Here is a 20,824-nt window from a genome sequence, read left to right as displayed (position 1 = left end):
AATGGAACTTGATATTTGGTTAAATGCAACAAGGCATTAGAGAAAAAAGTCCCCCATATCCATATGGCTAAAATGATAATGTTTTTATTGAATCAAATCATAAACATGGATTAATGATAATAATAAATCCTAATCAATTATGTCTAATATACGAAATAATTACTTAGAAACTGAAATACTAGAAATCAGTCTAATCGATAGATAAGATACCTTAAATCTTGTTTATTAATACCACGACGGGAATAAAAATATAATTAAAAGACAAAACTAAAAGATAATGACAAATTATATAAATTGCTAGTGTGTGATAGTTCTTGATCATTTCTTGACAAGAAGTCTGTGTGAAAATGAAGTGGGTTGCAGTGTTTTGTTTGGTGTTCACATTAGTGGCATGCCAGGATCTGCCATTAGCGGAACAATGTGACGAAGAGTTATGTCAATTGCCAGACTGTAGGTGTTCATCTATAAATATTCCTAGGGGCTTACAAGCAAGAGATACCCCACAGGTAATATAGCAATTAAGTTTTATACCATTTGATAAATTACATTTAGACTATATTCATTTTCAATATATTCTATTCTTATCTTTTATTATTGTACTCAAATGTTCCTTGTAAAAGGAAGCAGTTATACCTTATTATTTAGATCATTTTACTGTTTGTTAATGTTTTGTTTTGTATGTTTAAATTTAAAAGAACTAAAATTTTAAATGATAAAATGTCTAGTTAGAAATACATTAACTTAATGTTATCTTAATTGAATTTAAGAAATGATTGTTTTTGTTGTTCAGTTATATTTATTAAAGTAAATGTTTATAAAAAAAGTTAAAGTAATTTAAAAAAAAAACTAGACAGCATATGACGAATCTTATCATATTCATTACGAAAAGCTCAGTTAATTTCGTTGGATTTCAGAACCATTCCAATAAATCTAGTATAGATTATCCAAAAATATTAAAAAGGAAGTGTTGAACATATATCAAGTAATAATAACAGAAATTCAGATATAATTCTTTTAAATATCTAGATAAAAAAATCTATAGGTAGTGAAAATCTTAATATACCGAACAGAAATGAATATAAAACTCGTATTGAACTTTTAAGATACAGTGCACAGAGGAGTTTCTACTTAAAAATTATTTAAAATTCTGCTGATTCAAATAAAAGTTTTAATTTAGAAGATTTACATTTTACATTATAAGACTTACACCATAAGACATGTTAAAATACTTCTTGATAATAAAAATAATTATCACCACAAGTGTTCACATTTTCTTTCTTTATTTTCAGTTTGTTCTTGTCACCTTCGACGATAATGTAAACATAATAAACATAGATACATACAGAGAGGTCTTGTACAATCGTCAAAATTCGAACAGCTGCCCTGCTGGTGCTACTTTCTATGTTAACCATGAATATAATAATTACCAACTTGTCAATGAACTGTATAATCAAGGCTTCGAGATCGCCCTACATTCTATCACCCACCAGACTCCTCAGACTTACTGGCAAGAAGCTACACCTGAAATTATGGCCAGAGAGTTTGGGGACCAAAAAATTCAAATGGCACACTTCGCCAACATTCCCTATGAAAGTCTTAAAGGTATTTTTGGCAACTATGACAATATATAAATGTCCTACGAAAATATATATTTGTAAATATTAAAACAAAAAAAAAGATGTTTAATTAATCGTTACTTAAACTGCTGAATGGATTTGAATAAAATTTTTACAGCCAAACTAATTCTTCGTCAAGCGATAATGTCTTTGACAATACGCAACTTACGAGTACAATAGCAAACAAGTTAATGATCCAAGTAATGAAAAATGAACATTACAGTATATATTGTGGTGTCCACTGAATCCCTCATGACTTCATCCTCTGATATTTTATTATTTGTTATAATAATGAAAAACAAAACTATTATTTTTATATATTTTTCTTAAATTACTAGGTGTACGCATTCCCTTCCTCCAACTGGGCGGCAACTCCAGTTTTCAGGCAATGAGTGAATATGGCTTAGAATATGACTGCACTTGGCCCACTATTGCTTATACCGAGCCTGGTCTATGGCCATATACCTTGGACTATGCGTCAACTCAAGATTGTGTCATAGCGCCATGTCCTACTGCATCCATTCCTGGAGTATGGGTGATACCTATGGTTAGCTGGAGAGATTTAAACGGTACTCCTTGCTCGATGGTTGATAGTTGCCCTATAGTGTGAGTATTTAAAAAATAATAATACATTGATTAAATAATATTAGCAACAAATATTAAGAAATATTATTTTGGAAGGTCCACAGTCTCGTCAGTAGTCAAATACATTAACCCAATAAAAGTTAAGATATGTCATTAATTTTTTTCTATTATTCTATAACTGGGGCAGTAAATAAGAATGAATAAATAAACGAAATTAATTTACAAGTAATTAACTGAGTATGTTTAGAAAATGAAAATGAAATCACTCATTATCTCTCTTAATATTTTTAGCCTTTTAAAGTTTTATTCCAAAAGATTCGTTAATACCTAAACTAAACTTGAAGTAATAAATCGAAATTTAAACCAAGTCTAAAGATGATGTATAGCTTAAATCTGACTATTGTATAATGATAATTGAACTAATTTAAAGAAATTAAGTGCAAAAAGCGATTTTGGAGATTCACAAAACCATATATTTAAAGACAAAATGATAAAGTACATAAATAGGGTATATTAATGTGACGACCTATACATGATTATTATAGGACACTATCTTTATAACATAAATCTTCCACGGTTTTGTAATAAACTTCATTTTATTATAATATTTGCTTTAGCCCCTAGTCTACTCCAGTGCTAACTCTAGCGCAGCGCTATCTTTAATCGCATTTTGTAATGAAATAGAGTGTGAATTGTAAATCCATATTAACCTTCATCTATTGCTGCTCTAAAGAACTAAGGTTTATGACCAGAGACTGCACATTTATTATTTTATAAAATTTTATTTTCAGTAATTAAACTAGGAACATAATTTTTTTTATGCAATTTTGGTTTGTGCATCCTGTAATTTATAAAGATAACGTTATATATGTTCCAGACCTCCATTCAGTGATGAAGATGCATGGTACAGGTTCATTGTGACGAACTTCGAGAGACATTACTTGAACAACCGAGCTCCATTCGGTTTCTACATTCATGAATGGTATCTCGCCGTTAATCCAGCTGTAAAGAGAGCCTTAATCAGGTTCTTAGATCTTGTCAATAATCTCAATGACGCTTTTATGGTTAGTTACTACTACTGAATATTTATTTTTTTTAATAACATTTTTATTATACATAAAAATTTTCCCATTTCGTCCTTAGGACTTATTTATATGTCTATGTATGTATGACTGTGAATATAACAGTATATATTATCACTTACTTTTGGCACCCAAACACTTTCGATTTACTTTTAATTTGAAAGTTCAAATTTACATGAAATTCTTTTTTAACGAACATTCACCTATAATACTAAATAGTTCATATGAACTTCTATATAATTTCAATCGTTAATGAAATAGTTACAAATAAACAAAACTATATTGAACTAACTTTATAGATGTCATTCGTGAATTAACTAAAATTGAAATTTATTAAAAGGAACAATTTGCACGAAATATTTGTTAATTAAAACAATGCATACCTAGATGATTATTATAAATCATGTGATGATAAATCACTCGCCTCTTAAATATATATTTTACTGAACTGGGTGTTAATTTGCGGAAGACCATAACGCTGGTTAGTTGATAACAATTATTTTATTAAGGTTGGTTGGCAGCTATTACCAGAATTATTATCATAAGTTCTACAATTTTCCATATTAGCCATCAATTTCCAACCGCCATTCTGTGCACTCACATTTTGCAACACTCAAACTGCAAAATTAAACAAAACAATTCTAATCAACTAACTAGTTTTAAATATCAATTCAACCTGTCTACCTTCCACTGTTGAATTATTATTAATTCAACAGTGAAATTTATCAACAGTCTTATTTTATAGAGAATACTTTGTACTACATTCCCATATTTTTTAGGTTAACAGTCATGAAGTAATCGAGTGGATGAGGAATCCTGTACCAGTGGATGAATACGTTCAACAACCATGCAGGACTTTCACTCCAACTCTTTGCTCAGCAAATAGTTGCGGGCCTTTGGCATCTGAACATAATGAGGTCAGTATTTCATCAAAATGCAAAATTTGTACAAAATCTTTTGAATTAACCAAATATTTGATTCAATAAAAAGAAAATTTATAACACACTAACAACATATAATGTTGCTTATAAATAACTCGACCAATAATTGACAAATTAGATGTCATGATTAGATTTGGTCCTATCATTATGTCGCCAGATAACTTAATCATAATCTCTAACGTTTGCATAACTCTTTTAGAATTTTATTGTTATAAGTTTCCTAAGTACATATTATATTTTAATGTAATAATTCTTTTATAATTTACGTTTATTGGAACAATAACAATAATAAATATTATTGTACCTTAAAATTACTAACTTATGTATCCCTGATTCGCTAACTATTGCGAACCGTAACAGGAAAGCAAGTTTCAAATTATATTGTCTACATATTTATTAAACTTTCCCTATTATACTTTAAAAAATTGTAAACGTTTATCATTTCAAATTCAGTTTTTATTACGCTCTGCATTACTAGAATTACTAATTAAAACTAAAAAGTAGCATTTAGTATTTTTTGGCAAATGTTACTTGTTGTATGATAAAATAAAAATTGGTTAAGGCTATAAAATAACAACCACATTATTTCTAACTTTGAAACTAATTCTACGATGTTATGTCAAAAGTAAAATCCATATCATCTAATTACGAGTATCACAACAATGAATCGTACTTACGAGTACTCAGTAACTTTTGTCACTATGACAATTTTGTCTCTTTATCAACTGCTTTGATCATCATAACGTGCACTTAAGTACTTATGTAAGAGATAGTTATTGAATTATAAATTACTAGCAATACAGCTCGGCTTCGTGCGGGTAGGTAGAATTTTTTTAATAATAATACTATTACTACGGTAATACTGATAAGGTATTTTTCTATAGGTGATAGAATGATTAAAATGTAAACCATTTTAATCATTCTATCAGTTTTTTCAGTTAATCCATTACAAACAATCGAATCTTTTCCTAAAAATATTAGTACGGATTATAACAATGGGGCCAATTCTAAAACACTATTTCTCTAATTACAATTTTATATAACAGCGAAATATTTATTTCAAAGACTAATATAAAGTACATTTCTAATTACTTTAATTATTTTAATTTAATAATATAATATTTAGTTAAGACATAGGCTTAGAGAAATATCGTATAATATGGGTACGGAGGAATAACACCTAAGTCCTCAGGAATGGCAACGCATGGGGGGTATCATGGACGAAACATTTATTATTTTATTTTTATATAACTTAGAATGGCAAACAAGCTGACGGCCCACCTGATGGAAAGTGGTAACCGTCGCCTATAGACATGAGCAGTACCATGGACATAACAGAGTATACTGTTTCGCCCATGATACCCCCCATGCGTTGCCATTCCTGAGGACTCAGGTGTTATTCCTCTGTACCCAGTAAATTCACGCCATATCCCACCCTTCAAACCGAAACACAGCCATGCAAACACAACTGCTTCACGGTTGAAACACGAATGGGACAGAGGTACCCAAGCAATCGACTTTTGTACAAAGTCTCCCTCTGGTAAATGTCTATAGGCGACGGTTACCACTTTCCATCAGGTGGGCCGTCAGCTTGTTTGCCATTCTAAGTTGTATAAAAAAAAATAGCCACTTTTTCCCATGGGTGTTGTAAGAGGCGACTAAGGAAACATTATGGTAAAGGGGTATGCAGTAGTATCTCTCTTAAGATTTCATCAACGCCTAACTGTTGTTGAAAACCTACCTGCCAAGCGTGGCAACTATTAGCAAAAGGGAGTTTGCTAATAATTACCACGGGGGAGACCTATGCTCAGTAGTAGATAATGGTTGATATAATTAAGTATTTCTAATGTTGTTTTTCAATTATTTCTAGGTTGACTATTGGATGCAAATCTGCAACGTATGCCCTCGTGTATATCCGTGGATAAACAATCATCTCGGAATTTAAAAATGTATCAATTTTTATGCTTGCTTTAATTTATAATAAAAATATGTATAAGTGCATAATTTCGTGATTGAAAAATTTGAATTCGTTTTTAAAATGGAATCGACCAGTATATTCTAAGAGTCAATAAGTTAACGAGAAATTGTATTAGCATCTGTTCCATGTTCTGTGACTTCTTGAATACCGGTTGCAATTTTTTTTTTATTTGATATGTGAATCATATTTGTTAAGTTTAATAAATAAGAACATAATATTTAAATCTTTTATTTTATGTACCTAATGTTCTTATTACTCCACTCACCATTGAATTCAAATCATACTACAATAATTCACCATTAATAAAACTTTAATAGAATAGCAATTTAACATATTGTCTTACCTTTTACCATTTTCATGGTACGACATGCCGTGTGGTCCCAACATAGCCTTTCCACGTGGATGTCGTAAGAATCGACTAAGGGAGAGCGAGGGATGGGCAACAACGTTCCTCTTAAAACATCTTTAAAGCTTAACTGCGGTTGCCAACTCCCCTACCAAGTATAGCAACTACCAGCAAAACCCCCCAAGGGGAGGCTTATGTTCAGTAGTGGACAGTTAAAGGCTGACATGATGATGATGATGGTACGACTCCATTTCGATCCTGGAAAAACACAAACATTTGTATTCATAAGTACATGTAGACACAAACCGTTTCAATAGACTTCATGAAAAGTAACCAAGTTGTCTTGAAATTATCACTTATACTAATAATTAAAAGTTATACTTATAAAAACTTCACTTATACTAATAAAAAAAAACTACTTCAATTGTGGCGTAATCAGTTATTTTTTTAGTCGATTTAATATTTTTACTACTACTCATATTAGATATTAGCAAACTGTCTTATGGCCGGAGCAATTATTCATTTGTTTACCTTTTAATTCATTTTTTATGAAAGACTTGAATATAGTATGGTTGTTTTTATAAAAAAAAATTAGTAACTTAATTACTTCTGTTATCTGTCTTGTATTTGTAACTTGCCTTAATAACATAATTTGCCTTTCTCAGTTTGTATTAGATAAAGGAGGTTTTACCACACTTACCAAGCGAGTTTGTAACTGCAGTTTGTAATGTTAGTTAGTTTTACTAAATTACTAAGAATTTGCCATATGATCCCAGCATAGAATAGGCCACCCCTTCCTTTCCCGTGGCTGTTGTAAGAGGCGACTGAGGAAGGGCGAGAGATGGGCAACATCGTCCCTCTTAAAACGTCTCCAAAACGTCTCAGTAGTAGAGAGTTAAGGACTGATATAACAATAATAATAAATAATAAGGAAATGGAGAGATGTGATTTTTTTGGCATATTAAAATTTGACAATTCTCTCCAAGGGGGAAGCTTGTGTTCAACAGTGGATAGTTAGAGATTGATATGATGATGATGATTAAGAATTTATGTTCAAAATTTGTTAATTTTTTCATTTTGGAAGGACATTAAAGCCATACGATACCCACTTTCCTAAAATGAAGTTAAGGCCGCTTGTAGTAAGTCCTTCAATAGCAAAGGTCACGATTAGAGCATTACATAGCCATATATGTATGTATATAATCTTTTTTCAAACGCGATTTGTAAATCGATCATTGATTATAGAACATGCAGATATAATGAAATTCAGATGGTGATTAACTTGATATATAAGTATACTCGTAGAATATGTAAGTATACCGATCGCAGTCCTTAGATGTACACACATAATAATAATACGTGATAAAGTTCAAGTATCACTAAAGAGTCCTGTCATGACCACGACGTGGTACAATCCACGTACAAAGGTCAGCAATGAAGAAGCAGGTGTGTATGAGTAGGTACTATTTACCTGCAAACATTTTTCATTGCGCTAAGTCCCGATAAGGTATTTAAATATGTTTAAACAGCGTAAAAGAATAAAATTAACTATCAATAAAGACTTGGAATTGTGGAACAAGTGGCTTTGGTAAAACCTTCAAAAGCATTTAGAAAAACAACTGTTCCAAATATTAGCTCGTAGGAACAAGCGTAGACTATTTTGCAGTTAATAATAAATATATCGAAAAAAGAAGGTAAATAAATACTAGTAATAGGTTACATTATATCAACGAAAATAATTTTAACGCAACATATTCTAATGTGCAAGATTTACAATAATAACACGAGATACGATTGTCATATTCATTATTTGTACGTGACATTGTTTATATGTAAAATTGTAGCATGTTTGTGATTTTGCAGTTGTACAGTATAAAAATCCTATAATGTTCGACACAATGTAATATTGTTATAGAATAAATTGAATTGAATTGAAACAAAAATCCTAATTAAAATGTAAGAAAAGTATAAATAATTGATAAATAGTCCTTTCTCTAGTCCAAGATAAGTAACAATAATTAATTAGTGTAAAGTTAAAGTTTTAGAACCGGAACCACAAGTACTCGCCGAAGTTTAACGATGCAAAATTGAATACGATGTATAATTTATATTCTTTGCTAAGATTCTTAGATTCTAATAACAAAAATTTGTTACATTAAACGCAATCAAAAATCTGTAGAATATATGCGACTCTGATTTTGATTTGTGATAAAGATATTATCCACAATTATCATAAAATCTAGAAAAGACTTGACAGAGATTATAATGTAACGATTAGTTTGAAACAGATAATGACATTTGATATAAATTGCCAGAATGCAACAATTGTGACCATTTTTAGACCAGATATTTGTGTGAGGAACAATGAGGTGCTGTTTGGTGTTATTTCTTGTGTTTGCATTTGTGGCAGGCCAAGAGTTGCCGTTAGCTGAGCCATGCGACGAAGAATTGTGCCAATTGCCAAACTGTAGATGCTCAACTACAAGTATTCCAAGAGGTTTACTCGCAAGAGATACACCACAGGTAATAAAATTTTGAGATTTCTTGTAGAGTTTAAAAACGTATTCAGCATTCTTTGTATTCTTAATATTGTTTAATAACTTTTATAATCTTTTAATAGTTTATTAATTGATTATAAAATGCAGATTTTTTTTATAATTGCATTGCAATCGTGTTGTCTCAAAAAGAATAGCACTTTATTTATATGTCTTCATTTTCAGTTTGTTATGCTTACTTTTGATGACAATGTGAATATCATAAACATAGAAACCTACAGAGAAATATTATACAACCGTGTGAACTCGAACAACTGTTCATCTGGTGTTACCTTCTACGTTAATCATGAATACAATAATTACCAACTTGTCAACGAACTGTACAACCAAGGCTTTGAGATCGCCCTACATTCTATCACTCACCAGACTCCTCAGAGTTACTGGCAAGAAGCCACACCTGAAATTATGGCGAGGGAGTTTGGAGACCAAAAACTCCAAATGGCGCACTTTGCCAATATTCCTTATGAATCTCTCAAAGGTATTTATTTTTGTATATTTTTATTCAAACTAGTAAACTATGGTAAATTCTTTCACTACGACACGATGATTGTATTTTTTATAAAATTTTATTGTACATAATTTCCAAAAACTGTAAGCATTGCTAATAAATCAAGTGGTAAAGTTGCTTTTTAATTTTGAGTCTGAACATGCATTTTTTTAATCATGATTTTGCTATTTAAGGATTGATATAAACAGATACAATTACATATTTATCGAAAAATTGAATTCGAATATTTTTCTTGTGTTATAAACAGTATTTTTTATGAACATAAATTCACATGTTTTTCCCGTAAAGAGAATCGAAAGTCTCAGATCGCAACTTATTCCAATACATCTCCTTAACTTCTTTCACGTATTTTTTATTTAGAATATCAAACAGACATTCCTTCTGATGGAAAATGGGAATTCATATCGACTCGTCACATTTATGTACTTCTAGCTTGAAGTTATCAAATCCAAAATAAAATTTAAAATATTAAAAACATTATTTATGGTATCAAAAATATTTCAACATCTTTTAATTTTCTCTCTAAATATTTTAGGTGTACGCATTCCCTTCCTCCAATTGGGAGGGAACTCCAGTTTTCAAGCTATGAGTGAATATGGTTTAGAATATGACTGCACTTGGCCAACTATTACTTACACTGACCCTCCTTTATGGCCATATACCCTGGACTACGCTTCGATCCAAGATTGTGTTATATCACCATGCCCTACAGCATCCATTCCTGGTGTATGGATAATACCTATGGTTAGCTGGAGAGATTTAAATGGTACTCCTTGCTCTATGGTTGACAGCTGTCCAGCTGTGTAAGTAGTTTCTTTTATATCAAACGCTTTTCATTATTCGATAATTTTTAAATTATTGAAAGTTAAAAGTCTAAAAAATTAAAGTAATTGTAAAGCATATTACAATTACTGTACATTTTTAGTTAAACATTTTTTTACTTAATTCCATTTCATCTGAGAATTAAAAGTGAGTTAGTAAAAGTACTCCTTTCGTAGGTTTTTTCAAATTCCACAAAACGTCAACAATTTTTAATATTTACAGAATCCTTAATTATATTTGAGAGTCTGCCTTTGGAGATTATTCAATTTTCACAGCCTGCAGAAAGAACATTGTGGAATACCTAAACTTTATAATGTGTTTTTCTATCCCAGACCTCCATTCGATGATGAAGATGCATGGTTCCGGTTCATTGTAACGAACTTCGAAAGACACTACCTGAGCAATCGAGCTCCTTTCGGTTTCTTCATTCACGAATGGTATCTCGCCGTCAATCCAACTGTAAAGAGAGCCCTGAGCAGATTTATAGACCTCGTTAATAACCTCAATGACGCTTTTCTGGTTAGTTACAAATGATTGTTTGATTAACTGTAGTTTATACAATGTTCTCTACTAATATTAAGGAAATATTAATAATATAATACTTAAAGTGATTTGAAATTGTTTGGATAAAGTAGAAATTTAAATTATTTTATTGCATCTTTCATTGAACAATTTAAAATCAAATTTGATTTGACAATGTAACCCGTAGTATTCCTATAGTTGACATAAATTCATTAAAATTAATAATTGAAAATCTGTCGAGATGTTTAGACTATATATTATGAATGATAACTTTATTTGCTCGAATACAAGTTACTACTCGTACTTTAGTATTTAATGTAAAAGAAAAGACTCTGCATTCAACCGTGTCACATGCAAATATTTTATTTGGAACTTGTTTTTAAAATTCTACATTAAAATATCAAATGAATGAAAATGTTTTACATTAAATGTGCAAAATTATTTGAAAGTATCTTAAATTCAGCACCAGAAATATTACACCTTTCTTTATTCTTGCCTTAAATTAACGTTACACTGCTAGACATAATTTTCTCTCCTTAGGAGAAGAATTCGTCTATTTCGACTATTTCTTCTCTTACCATATCAGTCGTTAACTGTCCATCGTTAAGACGCTATAAAGTAATAAACAATCTCAATTTCCCATTTATAAACTTAGTAGGGATTGTTACATATTACGGACAAAATTCTTTACCTAACCTATGCTAAATATATATATATTTTTAGGTTAAAAGTTATGATGTAATCGAATGGATAAAGAATCCTGTACCAGTTGATGAGTATAGACAGCAACCATGCAAAACTTTCACTCCATCGTTATGCTTACCAGCCAGTTGCGGACCCTTGGCTTCTGAACATAATGAAGTAAGTAAATAACTTTAAAATTCAGAGAGATAAGCAGACATAAGTTAATTGAATACCTCAGACCCGCTTCTGGTTCAAAACCAAGCAATTGGACTTCCATAACTGTGTTTTAATTTGAATATGGTAGTGAAATTAGAGGACACAGTTTATAATGGCAATTAAATTACAGCCCACAAGGTTACCGGCTTTAGTGTTTTGTCTTCTCTAAACACGCTATGAGAAACAACCATTTCAGGATAAGTGTTTTGCCAATGAAACTAAACATTTTTCCTTAACCAAATACCAAAAAAGAGACCAATGTTTTATGTTTATATACATTCTTGTAGAAAACTCCCTTAAACAGATACAAATTATGCAATATTAACTATTATTATTATTTATAATAAAATTTACTCCAAAATCTAAAACAATGTTTGCTCTCTTTTCAGGTTGACTACTGGATGCAAATTTGCAACGTATGCCCTCGAGTATACCCATGGATAAACAATCCTCTTGGCATATAATCAGATATTGTCTTATAAATTATTATTTATTTAATAGTTATATTCTCCATTAAATAAGGTTAAAGTATTAGGAAGTTTTATTTAAAATATTCTGACTTGTGCCAAACAAACAAACTTGTGACAACCTGCCTGCCGAGCATGGCAACTACTGGCAAAACCCCCCAATGGGGAGACCTATGTTTAGCAGTGGTTTAGAGGTTTAGAGGATTTAGAGGCTTTTCTCTCTTTTACTAACACATGATTATCCAAAATACCTCAGAATTAGACGATGAGGGTCTTTACCCTTAAACCGAAATATAGTCCTACAGGATTACCCGTATGTAAAAGCTTCAAGTTCAGCAGGTTATGGAGAGGGTTATACTCGGAGTCTCTTTGCGTGATAAAATCCGAAACGAGGATGAAAGTAAGGAGAATTAAAATAACCGACATAGCCCGAAGGATAAGCAAGCTAGTGGCAATGGGCTGGTCACATAGTTCGCAGAACCGATAACCGATGGGGAAGAAAGTTTCTTGAGTGACGACCGCGTACGGGCAAACGCAGTATAGGACAACTCCCTACTAGATGGAGTGATGACCTAAAATGCATTGCAGGGAGTCAGTGGATGCAGGTGGCTAAGAACCGTTCTTTATGGCAGTCTATGGGAGAGGCTTATGTCCAGCAGTGGACGGATAATGGCTGAAATGATAAATGATGACACTAATATAACTAATACCGTTGACTATTTTATCCAATTTGGATTGTCTCGAAAATATATCCGGATTTATTTTATTTACCTTCTAATAATACTTGATTATGTCATTTCTTAAATATTAATCACGTGATACTGATATTGCAACCTATACCTATATTTATTGCTACGACCATCACCTACATTATTTTTTATATATTAAAAATGTAATTACAAAGATAAGATATTAATAAATGGGCGTTATCAAATCAAGTGCAAATGTTTTAAAGCCTCGTCAAGGTTACAATTTTTTTGTTTTTTTTTTAATATATTTTTATATTTAATTTAATTATATAAAATTAATATGTATAGACTGTACAAAAGTTGATGGCTTGGGCACCTCTGTCCCATTGGTGTTTCTACCGTGAAGCAGTTGTGTTTCGATTTGAAGGGTGGGATATGGCAGTGAATTTACAGAGTATAGAGGAATAACAGTTGAAATCTCAGGAATGGCAATGCATGGAAGGCATCATGGGCGAAACAGTTCCATCTGTTACGTCCATGGTACTGCTCATGTCTAAAGACGACGGTAACCACATTCCATAAGATGGGCCGTCAGCTTGTTTGCCACTCTAAAGTTGCATAAATTTTTTTTTTACTGTCTGTACTTACATATAAAGAATGTTATTTATTATGCCTCCATTTGTGTTGGTAATCGAACACCTAATTATATCTAAACCTACCGTTAAATTAAAAACGGACTTTGTACTTTGACAAAGCATTTTAAATACAGTAGGTATTATTGTTATACCTGCAATCTGTAATCTTAATCAAAACTTATATCATCATTTTGATTTTTTTACGCATTCTATATATAGCTATACTGATGAAATTGTTAAACGAATCGACAACTACAGAGATAAAATATTATACAATTTATTATTTTGTCTCAGAAAAACAATATTAATACAGAACGAACAATCTGCAAGTAATATTCTATATTTAGTAATATTATATATGTAATAGCCTATTTAATTTTTTGACAAGTATACCATGTACTTCTTGTAAGGCTCTAAGATAACTCAACCAATTTCCATAAAATTTAAAGTAAGTAAAAGGCTACTTCGCCCATTCAAAGGTGTATTAAATTGTAACAATTTAATTCAAATCTATATCCAAATTTTTATATATATATATATATATATATATATATATATATATATATATATATATATATATATATATATATATATATATATATATTAAATCACGATTTAAAAGTGTTTGTAAATGTGTATGTATGTATTTATATTATTATTTAAGTAGTGCAATAAAGCAAAATTGTAATAATATTAATAAAAATGTAAGCTGTACACGATAACACATTGCTCGAGCTGTGGCGAACGCCGCGCTAGGCGTGGTTTCTTTGATGAACACTCGACGAACCAAAAAGCGTATGAGGCCAGCCCGTCGCTAATACCCTCAGGAAATCTGGAGAGAATTAGTTTTAGTCTCTATGGGACAATGCGCAACTATATGAGCAGCAACAAAAGCAGGTCAATAGAATAGAAAGAGTTCAACCTCCTTGCCTGCAAAGTACACAGCTGCACAGAGTTTTTAAATGTTACTTAGCTTTCAAATTTTTACTCTCTGACATCATTGTATTAAAATACATGTAATATTTTTTCTAATACATTTATTTTATTCAATTTACATTCAGTAGTATAATTCATATCGAAATTGGGGGACACTGAGTCTTTGCATTGAATTTTATTTATTTAACCTATTGTTTACATAGAAAAGATTGTGAAATGCCAGTTATGTTTCATTTTATTAATCTATAGATATTTCATTCAATTATCGACAAATAATCGATTATCTGAGTAATTTATGTATCGATCGATTAATAAAATCGTAATAAATCCGTAAAGTACAAATTTTGATCAATCTCTAATTTTATTTTAATTAGGAGTATAAGCTATGTATATTCAATTAATAACTTGACATTTTACATCTATACTATGACAGACACGAAGACAATTTTAAAAAGAGAGTTATATTACAAAAATTGAGAATATTTACAATTATAGAATACGAGATTTTACATTTTACATAGAGCACGTAGAATTGGTTACAAAACATTTACCAAACTAACACACATCATTATTTTCACAAATATCAGAATACCGACAAATCTTTTTTAAAAAAAATGTAACCACATAATCTGTGATAAAACGGAAAAATCGAACCTGGAAGCTCCAGTAATAATGTTCTAAGTTTACAATAATAGATTTTCATAGTCACATATGAAAAGCTACAGTATTTTATCCACTAATAAAAGGAATAACGCTATCACAAATCTAATACAATAAGTTACTAACACTATTTTACTATTGTAGATAGTATATATTTACATCTATCACGACTTATAGACACTTATCATAAACAGCATCATTATTATTGTTATCAATAAGATGATATCAATATGGCTTCTATGAAAATTATTTCCATGAGGTAGAAAATAAAATTATAATATTCTATCATTTAAGTACGTGATTATATTATCAGTATTTACATTAATTCTAATATAAATAAAAAAGATTCAATATATACTAGTTTTACATTAATTTTGTATTATAATTAAAATATATAGAATCACTAATTTTAATTAGATTTCTATTAACTTATGCGTATTTACAAATTTTGTACAAGTGAAATAACGTAAAATAAAATAAGTTAGTAATACTGTATATATTTTTAAAGCTTATGTTCAGAAAATACAATGTAATTATTTAGTTTTTATAACACTAACACTAACTAAATCAGTCTGTTAAATTAAAAGTGATTTACATATATATTTTATTTTTATTTTAACACAATAGGAAAATAATTAAGTGAAATGATGGATAAGTAACTAAAGTATTAAGAGATAATAATATATAAAATTTATATTTGTATTAATTAAGTTAATTGGATTAATAAAGACTTTTGTATCAATGATTAAATAATAATCATCTACAATCGTTGCAAATAAATTGTTTAAATTATTGTTATTATTTTTTTTTTTTGCTTCTAAACCACAATTTAAATAATATTGGCAAGAATTTATTCTTATAGTATCAAAGTGCATTCGTCCACAAAAAAAGGTTCGTATCTACTAATAATCCTGTTGTCATAGCGACAACAAAATCTTTACTAGATACAATTATTTTACTATCATGTTATTTTACACGAAAGCGTTAGAAATTACTAAATGAATGCTAATTCTTTATGTCAAAATACTACTCATCATTACAAAGTTATCTATAGATGCTCCAAAATTTGTTTATTCACGAAGAGCTAGCAAAAAATATACAGCCCTTCTCGTTGTCAATGGGAAACTTTAGGTAGTCTATAACATTTGGAGTATCATTATCTGCTATTGATTGCAAAGAAATCTCTTTTTCTAATCTTTTTAGAACTTCATACCGTAACCTCTAGAGAAATTTATAGTTGAAAGTTCATACCATAACCTGTGCATCTGTATGAGGGACTTATTCTGTAATCAATAGCAAAATTATTAAAAGTACCTAACATATGAAGTAACATATGTTCAACCTAATCTTACTCTTTAATACAACCTCAAAAACGATGTTGTACAAGCTCAAATAGGAATAGAACTTGAAAACGAAGAAGCTCTTCTTACAAGCCAAGTGACAATAGCACAATGTAATCAGACAGAATGATCTTAGCAATAGTGACGAGGTCGAAATATTTTGAAACAAACAATAAAACCATTAATTACAAACATGGTGATCCTTTTTGTAGCGACAGACTTCACAATGAACCTTGCAGCACCAGACAAAGCGACAGTTGCATTTTTCCTCATGGTCGCGTACCCTGGTCTGGTAGCCGCGACCACAGCATAGCAACCGGCAACCGTCGAGCCCAGCTGATGTGCGGTTGCATGTGCGACCGCTAGTGCCTAAGATACCGAGTCTGAAATTAAAGAATTTATTTCTAATACTCAGAAATATTAAGACGTGAACGCTCTATAACTAAACAAAGCTTTCATTTCTTACAAGAAAGGCATTATAATAATAATTAATAAACTACATACATTTAGAACAGGCAATCAACGGTAGCACCATTGATACATATTTCAAACCATCATTTCCAAGCTTGATATATAGTTTTATTTTAGGGTTTCTTCTCTAGCAAAAGTGTACTGCATTTTGTTCCTTTATTTTTCGCATAAGACATCGTGAAAATGACGTGGTAACAGGCTTTATTCTCACTTTAATACTACACAGGAATAATTATAACAATTCTGATAGTAGGTAGAGCAAATGCAATTTCTTTACTACTAAACTTTATATTTCTTTATATTATCTTATATTAATTAAAGATATTCGTCTTAATCCTCAGCAAAGTATGAAATTTATTATAGCATTTAAATACTATTTATATCTTTAGGTCGGCATAAGCAACCTTTCACGCTTTCGGGTAAGCCATCAAATTAGTATATACTTAATTGTTTTGCTTAATTTCCTTAAATTTTTTTTAATGTTTATACTTACTCTTCATTAGGTTCGCAGTAATCAGGTGAGTCGTCCAAATACACCAAATCAGTTTTATTGGGTTTCTTCATGTCCGAGTGTAGTGGCCTCAGTTTTCTTATATTCTTGCCTCTTTTTCTTTCAACGATCTAAAATGTCAGAAAAGTATTATGATAGTAAAAAATCAAGTATTATAAGAGAAACAAGCTTTAGAAAATTGTAAAACATAAATATGGTTTACATTTATTTTACCACGTTACTGATACATATCAGTAACGTGGTAAAACAATACACTTTGAATGAGATTGAGATTATTTGTTTGTGAATGATGTCATTCCCATTATTTTTCTCTTTGGATGCTGGAACCGAATTTAAAGCCTCAATTTTTGACCAAAACATTTAAAGATTCTTAATCTTACTTTATTTTTTATATTTCTATATTGCGCACTATTTTATATTATTCTTTATTGCATTCGTTGTTTCACCAATTGTGTTCAAATGGTACTATTTATATTTTCTTAATGGGAAAATATCCTTTTTTTACAGCCATATTGTATAAACCTATTTTCATATTATATATATATATATATATATATTTTTTCTATATACATCTTTTAATAAAAAAAAAATATTACCTTAACATGAGAGGCTCCTTCGTATCTGGTAATGAGAGCGTCACCAACCAGCCTGAGTTGAGGCAGCCGACGCCAGCACACGCGGACCGAACAAGATCCAGACATACCATGACATTTGCACACGCGTTGCATACGACCTCGTACTGCCTGAAAATTGATCAGAATTGGTTTGCACATAATTTAATATTTTAGTTGTAGGCTAATGAGAAATAAGAAGTCTTTGTAGTGAAAATATAACAAATTGTATTGCCTATAGTCTTCCTCACATACTATATTATTTGAACACTTAGGTACGATGCAGCGCGATAATAGTCTGAAGAACTTTCAAAATAAGGAGATCACAAACTAATGAGGATTTGCATATCTAAACTTGAATATAAAATTGATAATAGATAATCTATGTTCTAAAACAACTAGGACATTAAAAAGTAAATAGTGAGAGTAGTGGAGTACAACTGGAAATTGGCCAAGGCAAATTGGATTAGACAAGCAAAGAGGCTTAAAGTATTGGTTAAAAGTAGCTTAAAATATAGTCGTAGAATCGTCTGTGAAACACTTTATAGTGACGGTCATGCATAATATTGTTCTAGATGGACCGAGATGGACCGAAAAGGTTATTGACATTAAAATAATTGATTAGATTCTTATACTCATCTGATGATTGTTATCTAACTTACTTTTGTCGCTAAGTCTAAATTTATGGGGAAATATAGTTGAGGTTGATATTTATAGCAAACCTCCTTTTGCACGAAGTTTTTTCAGAAGTATAATCTATTTTTGACAAATCTCTAAACTTTTCTCAACATAAATTTCATATAGTAACACCGAATTTAAATTTAGCCACAATTAATAATACTCTATTGAATTTAATTTCTTTTAAATCCAAAAACAAAAAATTATACTCAAAAACTTGCAGTTTTGGGAATTATTAAAATTTATATCTGTGATAATGTGTAATATTTATTATATATTTATTACCCTTCGTCCTGCTTCATGGTTGTGTAAATTTATCAGCCCTTCATTAGTGTTCTTATCTTCTTTGGAATCTATGAAGTCTCGACTAAACATCTCGCCATATCTTATATCCTGCAATTATAGTTTTTTATTTATTTATTTCAATAATAATAAAACAATAATACAATATATGATTAATTAAAAACAAATGTGGATCCAATACGATTATCAAGTGGAGCTAATAAAGAAAGCACCGGTCTCTTATATTCTCAATTTAAATTAAAAAAAATCGGCTCGGTCAGTCAGTCATTTGCAACACTGAAAAAAAAGCGCGCACTTCAATTCAGTCAATTTTAGCTAACTGTAGTTGATCTATTTTGATGCTCTATGCTCTATCTATATCACCTAAGAAAGTATCGTATGTTCTAAGCCAAAATATAATTTATCCGTGTACATTCAAATCTGTTAGCTAATTCTTGCGTGAAAGAGCAACCAACATCTATCCATACATACATTCTCGCAAACTGTCGCATTTATAAGTACGTTTAATTGTAGGAGAGGAGAATCCTCACCTCAGAGCACCCTCCCCATTGCCAGTGTCTCGGCGTGCGTTTCCTCACACGAGCATCGCAGGAGCACTCGTTCAGTTCACCGCGGCTGCAAGCGCGCGCTACTGTATGCGCAAGAGCAGCTGCAGATAGTGCATGTACAAATGCTGACTCTCGTGATTCTGGAATTAGAGAATTTGGCATACAATCATTTTATATTATAATAGCAACTTCCGTTCAATATATGGATATAGTATAATTTTAAAAAACTTCATCGTCAACATAACACGCCCAAGATGAGAAGATTATAGGATAATATACTATATAATAAATACAAGAAGAAGATGGAAAAGTTTGTTAGGAACAGATATTAATTATTTCATTATCAGAAATAAATTCTATCAGCTCGATATTTACATAGTCCTTCCTGCAAAATATTATCTTAAATTCCTAATGAATTTGCCTCAATAGGCTTACTGACCTAACTTCATCTTCGCTTATCATCCTTCCTTGGAACCCCTCCACTATAACAAATATGGATATATAGACCTATACCAATGGATCAGGCGAGTTTTTTTTTCAGTAGATATTATGGTATGGTATGGCTGCTGACGCTCACAGTATACGCTGACGGAGCACCAGTGAGAGATGACAGGTGAGAATGAAAAGGCAGGTCAGTTAGCCCATCGTGATTAATACATCTCAAAAAGATCGACCTGATAAGCTATATTGCTAGCAATAGAAATGGAAGTCCACATTACTGACAGTTAAAACCCCCGTTAAGGCTGGATACCATTCCTTTTTTAACTATTAAAAAAAACTTCCGAACAAAGTCTCTTCATTACATTTCCCCCTCACTATTCTTAACTTGGTTGGGACAGTCTTTCATGAAAAGATTAAAAAGTAAAACTTTATAAAAGGATTAATATAGCAATTACCTATAACAAAAATCATCTGGCACTTAGTAATCTATGAACCTGAGTAAGTCATTCATTGAGACAATTTATATCTTAAAATCTCTAGGCAGAAGTTCATTGACCATTCAGTTCGCAATCATCCAGATATGTAGACCCTTCTTCGCGTCTTTCCACCGAATTCAAGTTTGTGACTTTTTAGGTGTCCACAAGAGACGAGGGTCATTTTACACTGGTCGTGTTATTAG

At 30.8% G+C, this 20,824-nt stretch overlaps 3 protein-coding genes across 3 annotated transcripts in view; 2 read left to right on the top strand and 1 right to left on the bottom strand.

Annotated features, from left to right (window-relative positions):
- The first annotated feature begins 311 nt into the window (after positions 1 to 311).
- Positions 312 to 6,419, top strand: LOC113515885 (chitin deacetylase 8-like). The gene is made up of 6 exons (XM_052895055.1): positions 312 to 506; positions 1,290 to 1,602; positions 1,955 to 2,222; positions 3,079 to 3,265; positions 4,063 to 4,200; positions 6,095 to 6,419. The coding sequence occupies exons 1-6, from the start codon at positions 348 to 350 to the stop codon at positions 6,167 to 6,169; spliced, it is 1,140 nt and encodes a 379-aa protein (XP_052751015.1). The 5' UTR covers positions 312 to 347; the 3' UTR covers positions 6,170 to 6,419.
- A 2,459-nt stretch (positions 6,420 to 8,878) lies between these two features.
- Positions 8,879 to 12,386, top strand: LOC113513537 (chitin deacetylase 8-like). Its single transcript, XM_026897528.3, has 6 exons — positions 8,879 to 9,071; positions 9,269 to 9,581; positions 10,147 to 10,414; positions 10,766 to 10,952; positions 11,679 to 11,816; positions 12,245 to 12,386. Exons 1-6 carry the CDS (start codon positions 8,913 to 8,915, stop codon positions 12,317 to 12,319), a joined length of 1,140 nt encoding a protein of 379 aa, XP_026753329.1. The 5' UTR covers positions 8,879 to 8,912; the 3' UTR covers positions 12,320 to 12,386.
- Positions 12,387 to 15,821: 3,435 nt separating this feature from the next.
- The window catches only part of LOC113513536 (protein Wnt-1-like), a 97,811-nt gene continuing 92,808 nt past the window's right edge, over positions 15,822 to 20,824 (bottom strand). Inside the window, exons 4-8 of the mRNA XM_031911253.2 lie at positions 19,687 to 19,844; positions 19,139 to 19,246; positions 18,161 to 18,307; positions 17,547 to 17,674; positions 15,822 to 16,965 (exon numbers count right to left, since the gene is read on the bottom strand). Coding sequence (XP_031767113.2) covers positions 16,764 to 16,965; positions 17,547 to 17,674; positions 18,161 to 18,307; positions 19,139 to 19,246; positions 19,687 to 19,844 — 743 coding nt within the window. The 3' untranslated portion in view covers positions 15,822 to 16,763. The remainder of the gene's footprint in view (positions 16,966 to 17,546; positions 17,675 to 18,160; positions 18,308 to 19,138; positions 19,247 to 19,686; positions 19,845 to 20,824) is intronic.

This window comes from Galleria mellonella, unplaced genomic scaffold (genome assembly GCF_026898425.1).
Source record: "Galleria mellonella isolate WM207_F2 unplaced genomic scaffold, CSIRO_AGI_GalMel_v1 utg264, whole genome shotgun sequence".
NCBI classification, from domain to species: domain Eukaryota; kingdom Metazoa; phylum Arthropoda; class Insecta; order Lepidoptera; family Pyralidae; genus Galleria; species Galleria mellonella.
Note: the sequence above shows the minus strand (reverse complement) of the source record. Positions and strands in the feature narration are given on the sequence as shown.